The 15,686-nt window shown below is 38.1% G+C and overlaps 1 protein-coding gene across 1 annotated transcript; it reads right to left on the bottom strand.

Annotated features, from left to right (window-relative positions):
- Positions 1-1,181: 1,181 nt before the first annotated feature.
- Positions 1,182-12,698, bottom strand: LOC101862176 (four-domain proteases inhibitor-like). The gene is made up of 3 exons (XM_013081430.2): positions 12,678-12,698; positions 1,809-2,010; positions 1,182-1,479 (listed from the first exon to the last, which is right to left on the bottom strand). Exons 2-3 carry the CDS (start codon positions 2,004-2,006, stop codon positions 1,234-1,236), a joined length of 444 nt encoding a protein of 147 aa, XP_012936884.1. The 5' UTR covers positions 2,007-2,010; positions 12,678-12,698; the 3' UTR covers positions 1,182-1,233.
- Positions 12,699-15,686: the final 2,988 nt, after the last annotated feature.

Below are 15,686 nucleotides of genomic sequence, written 5' to 3'. Positions count from 1 at the left end.
CAAATAGATATTAAAAATAATAATAATAATACATGTAATAATAATAATAATAGTAATAGACATCACTGTCGTCAATGTCCAAATCAGAAGCGATGTTCAAGCACATGTTTTAAACAGCATGATTTAATACAGTTTTATTCGGAATAAAGGCTTGGTAACCATGAGATTTCTTTGATGCATCCTCTTCGGAAGCGAGTTTATTTACTTTCTCTAACTTACAATTCGCCCACCACAACTACAGGGACCCACAATATATATAAGATGTCAATTTTGTCAGCTCTTTGCAGTCATGAGTCAGTAGTCAGAATCAAACTTTCATGTAAGAAATGTAACAATCTGGCACCAGTCGTCGTATTTCAAGGACCCAGATGATGGAGAAACAACTAGCTGTTGTTGTTTGATTTCACTAAGAAGAGACAAGGACCGTTTGAGTCTGCCAGACATTCTTATAAATGATCATAATTCAAGTCTTAAAGAAATTGTAAAGCAAGATTGCATTGTGTCGCCACAATAGATCTACATTTTACTTCTGAAGTTGGACAAAGATTATTTTGTTTTGATTTAAGGCAGACTATTTTGATGAAAAAAACAACAACAGGTGGCGCTGAAGTTGCAGGCCCTACGCCACTGGTGCATACCAGTATTCAATTTGGTAGTTTGGTAAGAGTTGTATGGTGCTCGCAACTGCATAAGGTCATATGAACGCGTGAGACAGCGGGACTCAAGGTAATTGTTTTCACGTTATGTGTAGTTCACAGCACTGCTTGGTTTTACTTTGTCGGAATGCTAGAACTTTTTTTAAAAATTCACAACCAAAAAATTCAGTTTTGAAATCAATAATTCACATTTTTAGGATGGAAAATCATTACACATCAACCTTTGAGTGAGAGATGACGCCTCCAGGTATCCAGGTATCACTTAGCTCCATACTTTCAGAGAAGGACGTTAAGTCCATAATACGGTCATAGATAAATATATTAATATTATACATGTATACACATTTTTCAAAAGAGTTATACCATACCAATCCAACTTCATTGACTCAAATACTGCGATTCATAGCTGATATACAACAACTATTTAATTCTATTTCAAGATATTTGTGACAAGATGCATTTGAAAAAAACAACAACAACAAACAACAACAACAACAACAAAACAAAGAAACAAACACAAGGACGTGAATTTCGTGACGGTTCTGATACTTTATTCCAAGCGCGCTTGCGTCACCGTCTAGTACATGACACCTACCCATGGGAGAAGTTCAGGCATAGGCATGGGGGCAGGGTTATCGAGAGTGCCAGGAGGGCGATGGATATTTGGGCAGTTGGAGAGAGGCACGGACTTGATATAGTCTCTCTTTTCGCAAGCCGCGACTTCCATGCCCATAGGATTCATGTACACTTCACCGTCAGATCCACATACGTAATGGAATTCAGAGGTTATTGGCCGCTGACAGCAGTCTCTTTTGGACAAAATCTGTGGATCAACAGTGAGAAAATTACGATTAGGACTTGTCATCTTCTTCTTGTCAGGAAATGAGGGGCGGGGCTGTGGAGAGGGAAAGAGGGGTGGAGTGCTTGTGTTTGAACTAGTGCTTGCAGTTTATGATTCCAAATTTCAGTGCACAAATAAAGTCATGGCCGTTTCTGCCTTTGTAAAAACAAATAACTTCCTAGTCATTAGTGCGATCTACACCTGAGCTAACTCGGAAGGTCTCCAAAATGACGTCATACGTAACAACCCTAGAACTTTTCCAAATTCTCTCAATTTGACGACAAAGAAAAACAATAGGCAGCTGCTCTCACCTCGTCAAATTGCCAGCCTTGTTTGGCGAGTTTACACCTCATTGACTCGAGGACACATTGAGTGGGGAAGGTCCGGGTGAAGGTCGCACACACAGGTTTGTACTCCCTGGTACAGCGGCGTTTCTTCATGGTGTCACAGGACGCAGACATAGCGCCACCCACGTACACAGCCAGGAGAACCAACACTAGCCACTTCATGATGCTGATGACGACATGGGTGTTTGGCAAGTTAGTTATTGAAAGATTATGAATGCTAATCACCTATTCAAGACACGCCTAGGTCATTTCGAAGGCTGAACTTACAGTTTGGGTTTTCATTTGTCTATTTTTGGCTTAAGCGAACCCGTGGGTAACCGACATGTTTGACAGAGAATTGGACATAAAGTTATAAATCAAAAGAAATGATGTCACCCTACTCAAATTAGTTTATGGATAACCTCGTGTATCAGAGATACGTGTTAACAGGGACGTAAAAAGCGTTAAATTTGGACAGGAAATTTAATTACTCATACCACCCCTACCCTACCTCCGGTTCCGCATTTGTAAAATAATCTAGCATCTGCGTTTGTTCCCATTTTTTTGGTCCAAAAGTTGCCAAAAGTTGCCACAAAAATGGCAAAAGTTGCCATAAAAGTTGCCTTTAATTTTCAAGCTTTCAACTCTCCGTGACGACGTACATATTGCAATAATACGTTGATAGAGGTGACTTAGTCCAAAGCACCAGAATTTATTGTGCTCTGTTTTAGGTATCTAGAATATCATTTGTCGCACACAAAACAAAGGTTCCACAACAGTATGAAAATGAAATAAAAAAATTAGAACAGCACATAAACAACCACAAAAAATAACAAATAAGGGCATGCGTCTACCTATCCGAAGATTGGCCGCTTTAAAATTAAACGTGTGTTATTCAAGAAAAAGTGCAGGATATTAATATTAGCATGTGAATTTTGGAACCACACACAAGGGGCATGCCAGTGTCAGCATTCGGTTTTGGGTGGAGACACGCTCTAACTTTAACATAACACATTTTTACTTTTTTTTCTCTCTTTAATGTAGGAACAACATCACATTAAATGATCACTATGCTATACAATGGGTATACACCAAAAAAAACCCACAAAAAACAACAACCACACATCAGAACAATTTTTAAAAAATTAACACACCAACAAAATTTAAACACAACAAAGAAGGAAAAATATAAGACAAACAGCAATATTATAGTATGTAATGTACCTACATTCTTCGCATGAAAATAACCATACATGAACACCTTAAAATTATCAAAATATATGTCTAATATTGTTATGAAATAGCTTTTTTATGTTGAAAAGTACAAAAACCGCGGCAGCGATTCGCAAACCAAAAAATGCAAAAAATCACGGCCGCCATTCGCGTGTCGCGGCCGCGATAAACGCAGATGCCAGAATAATTGAATCTATTTGTACTGGAATTATGATTGCATGAATGCTTTGTATTTAAAGTATGCTGGGCGTGAAATTTGTTACAGGCATTGGTATTTTGGTTAACGCAATATGAATCTGAGACCAAGAAGTAATTTTTGCTTGGGTGTGAGTTCATCTGAAGTGATCCAGGTTTGATTTGAAACGTTCTTAAATAAATACAAAGTACTCTCCTTAAACTTAAACAAAACGATAAACAAGTGCTCATTTATTGTTTGCTTTAAAAATGTATTAACGCTTAGATTAACACTGATATGTCGACATGTTATCTATCTTTTTCAAAAAGAATTTTGTTTGCAGGAAGCGTACATAATTTTTTGCGTCGATAAAAGCTAAAAACGGCAATATATTTGCGCCCTACGGGCTTCTACTAACACACACACACACACACACATACACACACACACACACACACACACACACACACACACACACACACACACATTACTAACATGATCAGTCTCACCTGTTTAGGAGATGTACCGGTACTGGGTTCCGTCTAGGACAAGAGTATGTTCTCCACTGTCCAGGTTCCCGTCTTTATACACACTGACAGACGTAAATGTATCGTTGAGTGAATCCACAGTACACATTAGCTTCAGTTCATCTCATTTATTTGAGATCATCAGATGACAATCTACATTACACATTGCAGATAATGAACATGGCTAGTACTAGTTCTGGTTGCTTAACTTTTTGTCCTTTGATCCTGAAAAAAATATACAAAGATCGTTCTGCGATTTTACAAATGAGTAAAAGGTAATGAGCTCAGAGGGTAATGAACGTGTCAGTAAGTGATCTCCGTGAACTTCCCATCTCAAATCCAACATGAATCGTTATACTTTTCTCTATTGTACATAGCGAATTACGCTAAATAGACATCACTAGGATCTTTATATATGCCAATTTGTAAGATTTTATCGTTACTTGTGTCACTAAGGCATTCCTATACAAGCCCCTCTCCATATACAGGTGTAGGTGTGCTTTCTTTCGTTTTCATCATCGAGATAACATTCTTTACGAATGTCAGAGAATCGAGCGGCCTACTTCCCCTCCCCTCAGCCAAAATTTAAAAAAAATAAAAAATTTGTTTTAGCTTTAGTAAGAGTTTTACTGCACTTGCAACACACTAAAGTCATATAAATGCAGAAGATTATAAGTGTTACAAGAGAGTAACAAACACAAAAAGAAGGAGGGGAGATAGAGACGATAGATTTCTAAAAGGAAAGAAGGCGCAAACCACACTAGAGCACCCGCCAATCAACCACAGATAAATAATAATGATAATAATAATAATAATAATAATAATAATAATAATAATAATAATAATAATAATAATAATAATAATAGTAATAATAATAATAATAATAATAATAATAATAATAATAGTAATAATAATAATAATAATAATAATAATAATAATAATAATAAAAATAATAAAAATACACTCGAACAAGCGTAAAATAGCAAAACGGCCAACCACTGTCATGGAGAAAAGTGGCCATATAACACAGGTGGCTGTCTTTGGCAGGACTGATCAAAATGAAGAAAGTAAACCATTCCCTTCTGAAGTCCGAACCAGGGCTAATTTAGGCTAAGGACTGTCGTAGACCGAATCTGAAAGGGCTTTTTGTTTTCTTTTGAAAAGGGGGGGGGGGGGTCAACTTGAGTAAACATTCATTGGAGGGAAAATTGAAAATAATAATAATAATAATAATAATAATAATAATAATAATAATAATAATAATAATAATAATAATAATAATAATAATAATAATAATAATAATAATTTGCGCAGGTTACTGAAATGCTTTTGAAAGTCACATAAAAAGATCAGATCTCAATGTTATTTAATTTGTTACACTATCCAGAGCTCTGAAATCGCATACTAGGCCTATCAGCAGTTCTACTTACATTTCTCCGAAGGTTAAATAATATTACAATGGGATCAGGCGCGGTTCGTTCATAGAGCAAAGTCGTGTATTGCCGCCCCGAATTTTTAAATTTTCTATAATAAAAAGCACCCGCTATAATAAAATAAAGGAAGCCAGAAACAAACACTAACCAAAATAATATTACATCAAAATAAGATCCTTGCTAGCGCCGTAATTGTCATTTCTGTGTCTATAGCACCGTAAAACATCTTCTATGCCTTGCCAGAGTCCACGCTCTTTAACTAAAACAGAAGAGAATATTCAACAGTGGTAACCTAACATATAAATCGCTCTTTTGGGATAACCCAAGCGATGACGACACTCGTAGCGAGTTTGGCGGTGCATTGATATTAATAACACGGCACATCTCAAATGTGCTCCTGTCGAATAGTGCCGAAACATAGACCACAGTAGGCAGTCTAAATATAAACGCGATAAACTGTACACTATTCTATGCCAAAACTATGTGAGCCCTGGAGCAATCCAGCAGAGTGTGTAAGTGAATTGGGATTGATTCATAGTTCATTGTCTTGCCACAAGACCCTGTTTTAAGTGACTCTGTGACCCTGAACCTGAAAGAGGTGAACGTGACGTACATAAGTTACCTTCCTATGAAAATTGTGCATTTGAAGGGTTTTGTTAGTTGAGTGGTGAAAGTTATTACTTGAGTGTTCAGTTCTAATGCAGGATGAATGAAATTGACGTTTAACTAACAAACAGAGTTAGTTCTAGAAGTCAAAGCCACAAGTAAAAAGAATGACAATAAAAGCACGAGGTCCTCCCTCACTAACCCAAAGATCCTAAAATGATACACCATCTCATTTACTATGCCCTTGACTATCGTCAACCTGCAATAGCTTAATTGTGAACGCCCACTTTTTAGCGTCACGAGCCGCCCCTGGAAGGAAAGGAGATAGAGACGACAGACTTCTTATAGGAAAGAAGGAGCAAACCAAACCAGAGCACCCGCCAATCACCAACAGATAAATAATAATAATAATAATAATAATAATAATAATAATAATAATATAGTCGAACATGTGTAAAATAGTAAAATGGCCAACCGTTGTCATGGAGAAAAGTGGCCGTATAACACAGGTGGCTGTCTTTGGCAGCACTGATCAAAGTGAAGAAAGTAAACCATTCCCTTCTGAAGTCCGAACTGGGGCTGATCCAGGCTAAGGACTGTCGTAAACCGAATTCGAAAGGGCTTTTTGTTTTCTTTTGAAAAGGGGGAGGGATGTGGAGGAGTGTAAGAGGGGTTTGTTGTTGTTGTTGCTTTGTTGGTTTGTTTGTTTGTTGTTGTTTTCTTTTCTTAGCTTTTTGATTGCTGATTGTTATGTGCATGGATAAAATAATGAATGTAAGACGATGAAGACCAAGTGTCATTGTAAAACAAACACTGGGTCACCACCACTCGAAGAAGGAGCGACGCTTCTGTAACAAGTTCACTTCAACGTCCATTGTTACTTTGTTACATATGAGGTAAACAAAACAGTGACCAGTCACTTCACGCACAATTTGTATGAGTTGTGGGCGGGGCTTATAGTTTATGACGAACACACACTTCCCTCACAAGCAGTTGAAAATGTATTGTTACCCATTGGTCAACTTTGGTAAACATTCATTGGAGGGATTAACAATAACGACAGGTGAATGGATTATGACGGCCTGTCCACAGCGCCAGAGGCCGATTTAGAATTTATGAAAGAGCATTGGGCGATTATAGTTATAGAGACCCCGCCTGGCCGCATGAGACAGGTACATTTGACTCTGGGTTGATAAAATAAGGTGGCCGAAGCCGAGTTGGACAGGTGACAGTTTTACACAGTTAAATTATATATAGAAAAAAAATGGAGTGGCCGTTTGTACAGGTGGCCTGTCGGGAACGAATACAAAGTAGTAGCTGACTATCCTGTCAACTCAGTACACGCATGGCAATTTAAAGAGCGGGATCTCCCGCTGTGACTTATACTAAGGTCGTCTCTGTTAGGCTGACCCCGTCGTTTTACGCCAAAAAAATTCTGAAATTATGCAAACTGAGTCCAAAGAATGTGCAATTATGCGATTCTGTTAATTTTAACAAAGAATGATAAAGGAAAATAATCAGAAATTAGGCTAAAAATAATCAAATTTTGCTAAATTATGTGGGGTGCATAAAACCACGGGGACAGGTTGGGGCTAAACAATGTGATGAGTGTGTGCATATTGATGAGGCGCTAAACACGCTTACAACAACACTGCATTTGAGATTTTAGAAATTTTGATTCGACACTGAAGATTCATTTTGTTTCCATTTAAATTTAATATAGATTAATTTAGTTTTTAAAATTAAATTCATTTGTATTTTATTCATTTATCAATTTATTCTCTTCTTTTTTTTTGGGGGGGGCGCTGCCCGATGCATGCTCATTCAAAAAGAACGTAATGTCGACGATGAAAGAGGGCAGACATAGGGGTTGGGGGGGGGGGGGGGGCTTGTACAGGACAGCCTTAGTGAGACAAGTACTTTTGATAATAACACCGTGGGTAGTCACTGGTTATTGGTGTGATTTGGGCGGGATAGTAACAATTAAATCTCACAAACGCTCGTAGAGACCCTAGTGATGTCTATTAAGTTTTATTAATATGTACAACAGAGGAAAGTATAACGATTTCTGTGGGCTTTGGGTTGGTAAGTACTCTGAGGTCACTCACCGACACCTTCATTACACCCTTAGATCATTGTCTTTTATTTATTTCGTCAAATTGGAGAAAGATTACAACTGTATACAAAGGACAAAGAGCAATAACTAAGTTTAGTAGGCCTACTGGCCTTGCTCATTATCCGCAGTGTGCAAGGCAGATTGTCATCTGATGATCTCAAATAAATGAGATGAGCTGAAGCTAAAGTGTACTGTGGATTCACCCAACGAGACATTTACGTTTGTCAGTGTGTATAAAGACGGGAACCTGGACAGTGGAGAACATACTCTTGTCCTAGACGGAACCCAGTACCGGTAATTCTCCGAAACAGGTGAGACTGGTCATGTTGGCAGAGGCATGTTTGGCGCAAATTTATTTCTGTTTTGAGCATTTTCTTTCTTTTTTTTCTTTCTTTTTTTTCTTTCTTTTTTTTCGTTGCAAAATATTATGTACGCCTCCTGCAAACGTAAAGCCCCTTTCTTTCTTCTAAAAAAAAAATCTTAACGTGTCGATGCTTCTGCTCTCCATTTACCGATTAAAGACTCGTGTGTTCACATGGCATTCATTTCGCTACTACTGCTACCCGGCATTTCACCTCCTAAACCTAAAACCCATCATTTGTAGCTGGCTCATTGAGTTTGAGTGGTGCTGATCAGGCACTTTTTGGAAGGCCTCGCATCTTGACTTGCCAATAAAACTCTAGTACCAATCATTTTAGTTATTGTTTTAAACAGACGCAGTTCTGAACAGTATACTGTTCTGACAATTAATCGAAATCTATAACTCTTCAGTACAAGTATTAGAAAAAATTCCTAACACTAACACCCGTAACCTCCTAACTTTCACAGAAGTCTGCAACTGGTTTACCACCCTCCAAATCCTTTCCCAGGCTCCAGTCCCAACTATTCTCATATGGGGGAGACTTTCGTGCAATTAAAATTTGAAAGCTGTCAGGGAGACATAAATTATTTTAAATCAACAGAATGAGCGTCTGAACCTACATCCTCTGAATTTTTATTGCCGATATCTTTGACAATGTCCCACAGAGGAATGGCGCATAAATGAAGATAAAGCTTTTTGAGTAGTACCGCCTTCCCACCGTAGCTGTTACATTGAGCCTGAACTTAAACCGTTTCTATTGTTCATAAATGATCAAATGCAAGGGATAACTAAAGAATTCGATGTTAATTGAAATGACTAATAAGGTCACCCCCCCCCCCCCCCCCCAACCTCACCCAACCCCCTCACACATTTTAATTTTATATTCTCGTGTCTTCTGTCTTGGCAAATAAGTGTTTTCCATATTTGCCCCCTTAGATAAAGGCCTATGAATGAGGTCCATTTAAGAGGAACACTCCTGGATTTTTAAAAAAAATTTTAATATTGAAGTTTGTCATAGCAATAACATTTAAGAAATACTAACAATGAAGTAACAAATGCTAAGAACGAAGTAACGGCATGTTTAATGTTTTTTAAGGAAAGCATCGGTTTCAATACGTTTTTCTTTTTTAAATCAAAATCTGATCCACTTCACATGAACTCGTACTCGTACAGAAGCAAACATTTTTTTCGGTCTCAGATTCCTATCGCGTTAACCGAAATACCAATGTTTGTAACAAATTTCAAGCCCTTCATACTTTAAATACAAAGCATTCGTGAAATCTTAAATTCAGTACAAATAGATTCAATTACAATGGCAAAACCGGAGGTGAGGGGGAGGAGGGAGTGGTATGAATAATTTTTGGAGCATATTTCACGCATTTTACCTCACCACTGTTAACAAGCATCAATAATACATGACGTAATCCACAAACTAATTTGAACAGGGTGACATCATTTCTTTAGATTGTATATAATTGTGTCCTATTCTCTTTCAACCCTATTGGTCACTTACGGGTTCGGTCAAGCGAAAATTAGATAAATGAAACCCCAAACTGTAAGTTCAGCCTTCTAAATGAACTACGTGTGTCTAGAATAGGTAAAATCCATTCAGAAAGAATTCAATAACTAACTTGTCAAACACCCATGTCGTCATCAGCATCATGAAGTGGCTAGTGTTGGTTCTCCTGGCTATGTACGTGGGTGGCGCTATGTCTGCGTCCTGTGACGCCTTGAAGAAACGCCGCTGTACCATGGAGTAGGCTACAAGCCTGTGTGTGCGACCTTCACCCGGACCTTCCCCACTCAATGTGTCCTCGAGTCAATAAGGTGTGAACTCGCCAAACAAGGCTGGCAGCTTGACAAGGTGAGAGCAATAGCGTCTTTGTTCATCAATATCCCCAAATCAAAAGAGTGGAGCAGTTCTAGTGGGTTGCTTTTGTTTTGTTTTGTTTTGGGGTTTATTTTGCGCATGTCGTAATTTGGAGACCTTTCGAGTTAGCTCAAATGCAGACCACACGGGCAACACGGAAGTACCGTTAAAGTCAGGTGCGCGTCCACCTTCATGCCTTTAGAAAGCCATAATTCGGCTATTTTCGTATCGATCCAAATTTTGAAAGTTTCGGCGTGACCGGCAGAATTGGACGCATCACCAGACTTACTTATCATCTCTGTATGCTTTTAAATAGACTTCATTCTACATTGCATTTTATATGCGTCCACTTTGGTCTGGTGACGCATCCACTTTGCTGGTGAATGCGTCCACTAGGTCTGGTCCAGGGGTGGCTCGTGGGGCTAAAAAGTGGGCGTGCACAATTAAGCAACAGCAGGTTGAAGATAGTCAAGGGCATAGTAAATCGGATGGTAGGATCTCTAGGTTGGTGAAGGAGGACCTTATGGTTTTATTTTCATTTTTTTTACTTGTAGCTTTGATTTCTAAAACTAAATCTGTTTGTTAGCGTAACATCAATTTCTATATCCTGCATTGGATCTGAACACTTGAGTAATAACTTTCACCACTCCACTACAAAACCATTCAAAGGCACAACTCATAGGGCGGTGACTTAAGTATGTCACGTTCACCTCCCTCAGGTCCACGGTCACAGAGTCGCTTAAAATAGTGACAAGACAATGAACCAATCACAATTCACTTGAGCACTCCGCTGGATTGCTCCGGGGATCACATAATTTTGGCATTGTATAGTGTACAGGCTATCGCGTTTATTTTTAGACTGCCTACTGTGGGCTTTTTCGTGGGTGCACATTTGAGATGTGCCGTCTTGCTAATATTAATGTACCGCCAAACTCGCTACGAGTGTCGTCATCACTTGGGTTATCCAAAGAGCGATTTATAGGTCAGATAGCCACAGTTGAATATTCTATTACGTTTAGTTAAAGCGCGTGGATTTTGGCTTGGCATAGTAGACGTTTTACAGCGCTATAGACACAGAAATAACAGCTACAGCGCCAGCGAGGACCTTGTTTTGATATAATATTTGGCTAGTGTTTGTTTCTGACTTCTTTTATTTCATGTTTGTGGGTGCTTTTCGTAATAGAACATTTAAAAAATGTGGGCGTCACTGCACGACCGTGCTCTATGGACGAACCGCGCCTGGTCTGGTCAGTACCACCACCCCATAATTCCTTATAATATAAGAAATAAATGTTGTTTAAACATAGAATCTAGATCTATGTTCACCCAGTCTGTCATTCTTCATCTTAAATATTATTATCCACTCACTCATTCTTCATTATGTAAAAAATAAAAATGAATAAAACCTTTAGACCTATGTTAAGATGTTTCATTCATTAACACTGACATTAGATAAAGTGACAAAATCATTTACATGTAGACTCTATTTATTAATTTACAACCAAATATCTTTATACTTATGTAGATTTATTAAAAATTTTAGTTTGTAATGTTCAGTAATTTAAATGCAAGTAAATTTATGCATTCAAAATACGTGGATGGATGGTACGTACAAGGGGGTTATGAAATAGTGGGCATGCACTTCTCGGGTTTAAGCCAGTAAGATCTTTTGTCAGCACATTTCACATATTCAGAGCCACTATAAAGGGCCATCTAGACTTGAAAGACTTTTGTTTGGGTTTTTTTTAATGTTACAAAAACAAAAGAAAATAATGTAGACGATCTAAATCTAGATCTCTACATCTAATGGGATTTAAGAAACACAAAATTTTCACAAAAATAAACCTTTGATTGGTAATAGATGTCTACAAGTGGCTGAGTGAATGACATATTATGCATTTGTACAGGATGTGAACTCATTCACCATACTGAATCTACTCAGTCGGTGAGTGCTACCAAAGATAGTGAATAACAAGATGGGCCACTCAGCCAAAAAAGTGTCCGCAGGAAGTATGCTCTTTGCTTCAGATGGCGCTGCAGTCTGTTTTGAAGCTCTCTTTCGTTTTTCCAGAAGAAGAATAGGAATAGCACCTCCTTGCGTGCGCAGATCGACTGCTGTTCATCAGCAGTTCGGGTACGTTCAGTGCGAAGTTTTAGTTGTTTTTTAATTTTAATGACCTCTCGCCTTTCATTCTAAAGTCAAATTAAACGAAGAAAACCATCACCCTTTCCTCCGGAAGAGTTTTTTTGTCAGCGTAACCATTTTAAAAAAACGTTCTTCCGAAATTTATCCCAAAACTTACTAGTTTCACTTTGATTTTTAAAAACTCAAGTAGGGTAACTCTGTTCGCAAAGAGTGCGCTTTTGTGAAGAGGGCGCCACCAAATTTTGAGGACACTTTTTTAATTGGCTCAAAGAGAGAAGTGGCCCATCTTGTTATGTACTATCATTGGTGTAACCAAAGATAATACATAACAATGTAACTCGCTAATGAAGAAGACAAATTTTTAATTACCAGAAAATAATGACTTACAGCGTGTAAAAAACGAAAGTCAAATGCGAAATGAAACGGAAACTGCTTATACTTTTTAATTACACGACCGGAATCGAATCGATCCAACACCGATGAATAACGAAACAGCGAGCGGACGCGGACGCCACAGAATAGACCAGGTGGACGCGACACCCTACTTTACTCTAGATAATATCTACAGCAAAACGCTGATAGAGGCAACTTAACCTAAAGCACCAGAATTTCTTGTGGTCTGTTTTAAGCATCCAGAATATCATTTGTAGCTACACAGTGTAAAATTGTGAAAAATAAACGTTTCACAACTAAATTAAATCAAAATTAGAACTGCACATAAACAACCACAACAATTATCAAGTACATGTTAAGGGCGTGCGTCCATCTATCCGAAGATTGGCTATTTTAACCGTTAACGTGCGTAATTCAAGAATAATTTTTGCCTACAGAATGTTACGTGTAAATTATGGAATTACACATTAAGGGGCCTGTGTCAGTACAAGTGTTCGGTTTTGGTGGAGACACGTTCTAACAACACATTTATATATGTATATATATTATATTTATAATATATATATAAAAAAGTAGGAACAAAATCAAATTAAATGACATTTACGCTATACATATAAACACAAAAAAATAATGGAAAAACAACACATCGGAACAATAACAAGAAAAAAGATTAACACACCAACCAAGTAAAACTCAACAAAGAGGGAAACAGAAAATAGAAAAAGCCATATATTTTTATTTCACATGAAAATAAAAAAATTAACGTGATATGAACAATTAGCGAGAAAGCGACGAAGTGAAGTGGAAGTGAAAATAAACTTTCTTTCTAAAAGTAAAGAAGTTCGATTTTTTTTATTTTTAATTGTCGATATTTATTCCCCTTTTATTCGATTTTTTCCCCCTGACCCGGCGGTGTTATTTTATTGCATTGTTCTTGTTGTTTTGATTTGTTTGTTTTTTTGCTCTGTTTTTTTTTTTTTTGGTTTGTTGTTGTTTTTTATGGTTTGGGGGGGGGGGGGGGGGGTGGAAAAAAAGCAAAAATAGCGGCCGCGGTGCGCGGACTAAAAAATGCCCAAAATCGCGGCCGCGACAAACGCAGATGCTAGAATTTGCACACCCTCGGCGGCTCCAGGCGCCTATACTGAGCACGCCCCAACAACACAGACAAACAAGCTTCTTTCTATTGTAGACCTAGCCCAGATCTAGATCTATCAGTGAGTCGAGATTCATCATGTAGTAAACTGGAATCTACAGTTTGTTCTTCAATGCAGCAACGTATCGTATAGGATACTTATTGGACATTCGCTTTATATAGTGCCGTCAAAAATCCGTGGCGCAACTTATCCTCAAATATCTCTTTAACAGATGAATCGATCTCACCCAAACTTTGCCCAGCAGTTTATGTCAATTTGTCTAAACTTAATCATATCTTTCCACAAAGATTGAAACTAGATCTAGATTAAAAAACGTTTCTTCACAAATTATATAACTACAAGAAATCTCCGCCACGCGTAAAATGGGATTGTTCACTGCACTTCCATCTTCTCACACAGATTTTGCATACGCGATGGCCTACGTCACGACTCACAAGTGACACTTTTTAGTGGCAAAATTTGTTAGCCTACCAGAAATTAATTTTTTAACATAGGCTATACATTTTTGCACTAAAGATTCTCGAAACATGCATAAAGTTACGATTAGAAAATAAATATGACAGACTTGCTTTTTATTTCCCCAGCTGTAAACCTTTTTAAATCTGTAGAAACCACCCACTTGGAAATTTTATTAGTTTTTATTGAGGGGTGTGGTTCTAGAATATAGCATGTGTTTACAAAAATGTTGACCTGTTATAAGGCAAAGTGATACATTTTTGTACAATAGTCATTGTGCAAAAGTTGGAGCACCTATGTTCGATAGATCTAGTTTGAGAAAACAATGGACAATAAGTTGAGGGGGCTCTCGTAGCCTGGAGGTTTAATGTGTTCGCCTGTCATTCAAATGTCCCGGGTTCGAATCCGGGAAGTGACGGAAAATTTGTCTTCTCTAAAATTGTCTCCTTTCATCTCCTTTCCTATTTCCTGCTCTCAGGCAATGTTCTGTCTGCTTCGTCTCCACTCTTCCCCGCCCCTCCACATTCTTTGCCCCCTCATCTGGGCTTCTGACTCTTTCTGCAGCCTTTCTTGTACTGCTTGGCTCTTACAGTAAGTTACAGCTGTCTTTCAGCAAAACCCCTGATCTTCTAGGAAAGATCACATCTTGCCTTCTCAGACAAGGACGAAAAATCACGGAGGGCCAGTGTGCAAGTTGTGCACGTTAAAGATCCCTTGGTGGTTTAAAATCGATTAGAGTTAGGTTTCGGCCGCCACCCGGGCAAAATTCAAAATTTCCTACTAACTGAAAAATGTTTGTTAGGGTGTCCCGGGAGCTCATATGACCTTAGGCTATATATTTTGCGGCGAGGGCTGTAAAACACTTAATTAAGGCCTACCAAAGAAGAAGAAAAAGAAACAAACAAAAAAGAAAAGACCGTAAGTTGCGCTACGAATGATGATGATGACGATGGTGATACATCATATTAGAAGAAGAAGAAGAAGAAGAAGAAGAAGAAGAAGAAGAAGAAGAAGAAGGAGAAGGAGAAGGAGAAGGAGAAGGAGAAGAAGAAGAAGAAGAAGAGAACGATAATAATGAGGATAATATATATATAATAGCTGGGCCTAATTATATTTATAGGCCTAAAGAGGGAGATTAGAGAATAACAATTTTCTGATTTGACAAGATTATCTGGTATTTCAATTCTAAACCATTATAACAGATGAAGTTATTCAAATTGCTTTGAGACGTTGAAATTGGCTCAGCAACGGAGTGGAGCCAACACACTTAACAAATGACAGCCCTCCGAGCGTGCGGAACACGGAAAGCACAATAAAATACAATAGGCTACAATACAAAGCCAAAGCAGAGATTCGGTGGGACGGGGACAGAGCCAAGCCAACCAAAGCCTAT

The sequence above is a fragment of the Aplysia californica genome, unplaced genomic scaffold (assembly GCF_000002075.1).
Source record: "Aplysia californica isolate F4 #8 unplaced genomic scaffold, AplCal3.0 scaffold00130, whole genome shotgun sequence".
NCBI classification, from domain to species: Eukaryota; Metazoa; Mollusca; class Gastropoda; order Aplysiida; family Aplysiidae; genus Aplysia; species Aplysia californica.
Note: the sequence above shows the minus strand (reverse complement) of the source record. Positions and strands in the feature narration are given on the sequence as shown.

Bases quoted from the DNA above. Each gene is read 5' to 3' on its own strand.
- LOC101862176 (XM_013081430.2), bottom strand. From the start codon at position 2,006: ATGAAGTGGCTAGTGTTGGTTCTCCTGGCTGTGTACGTGGGTGGCGCT. The intron at 1,480-1,808 runs GTGAGAGCAGCT...GTTGATCCACAG, and splicing joins AAGGCTGGCAATTTGACGAG to ATTTTGTCCAAAAGAGACTG.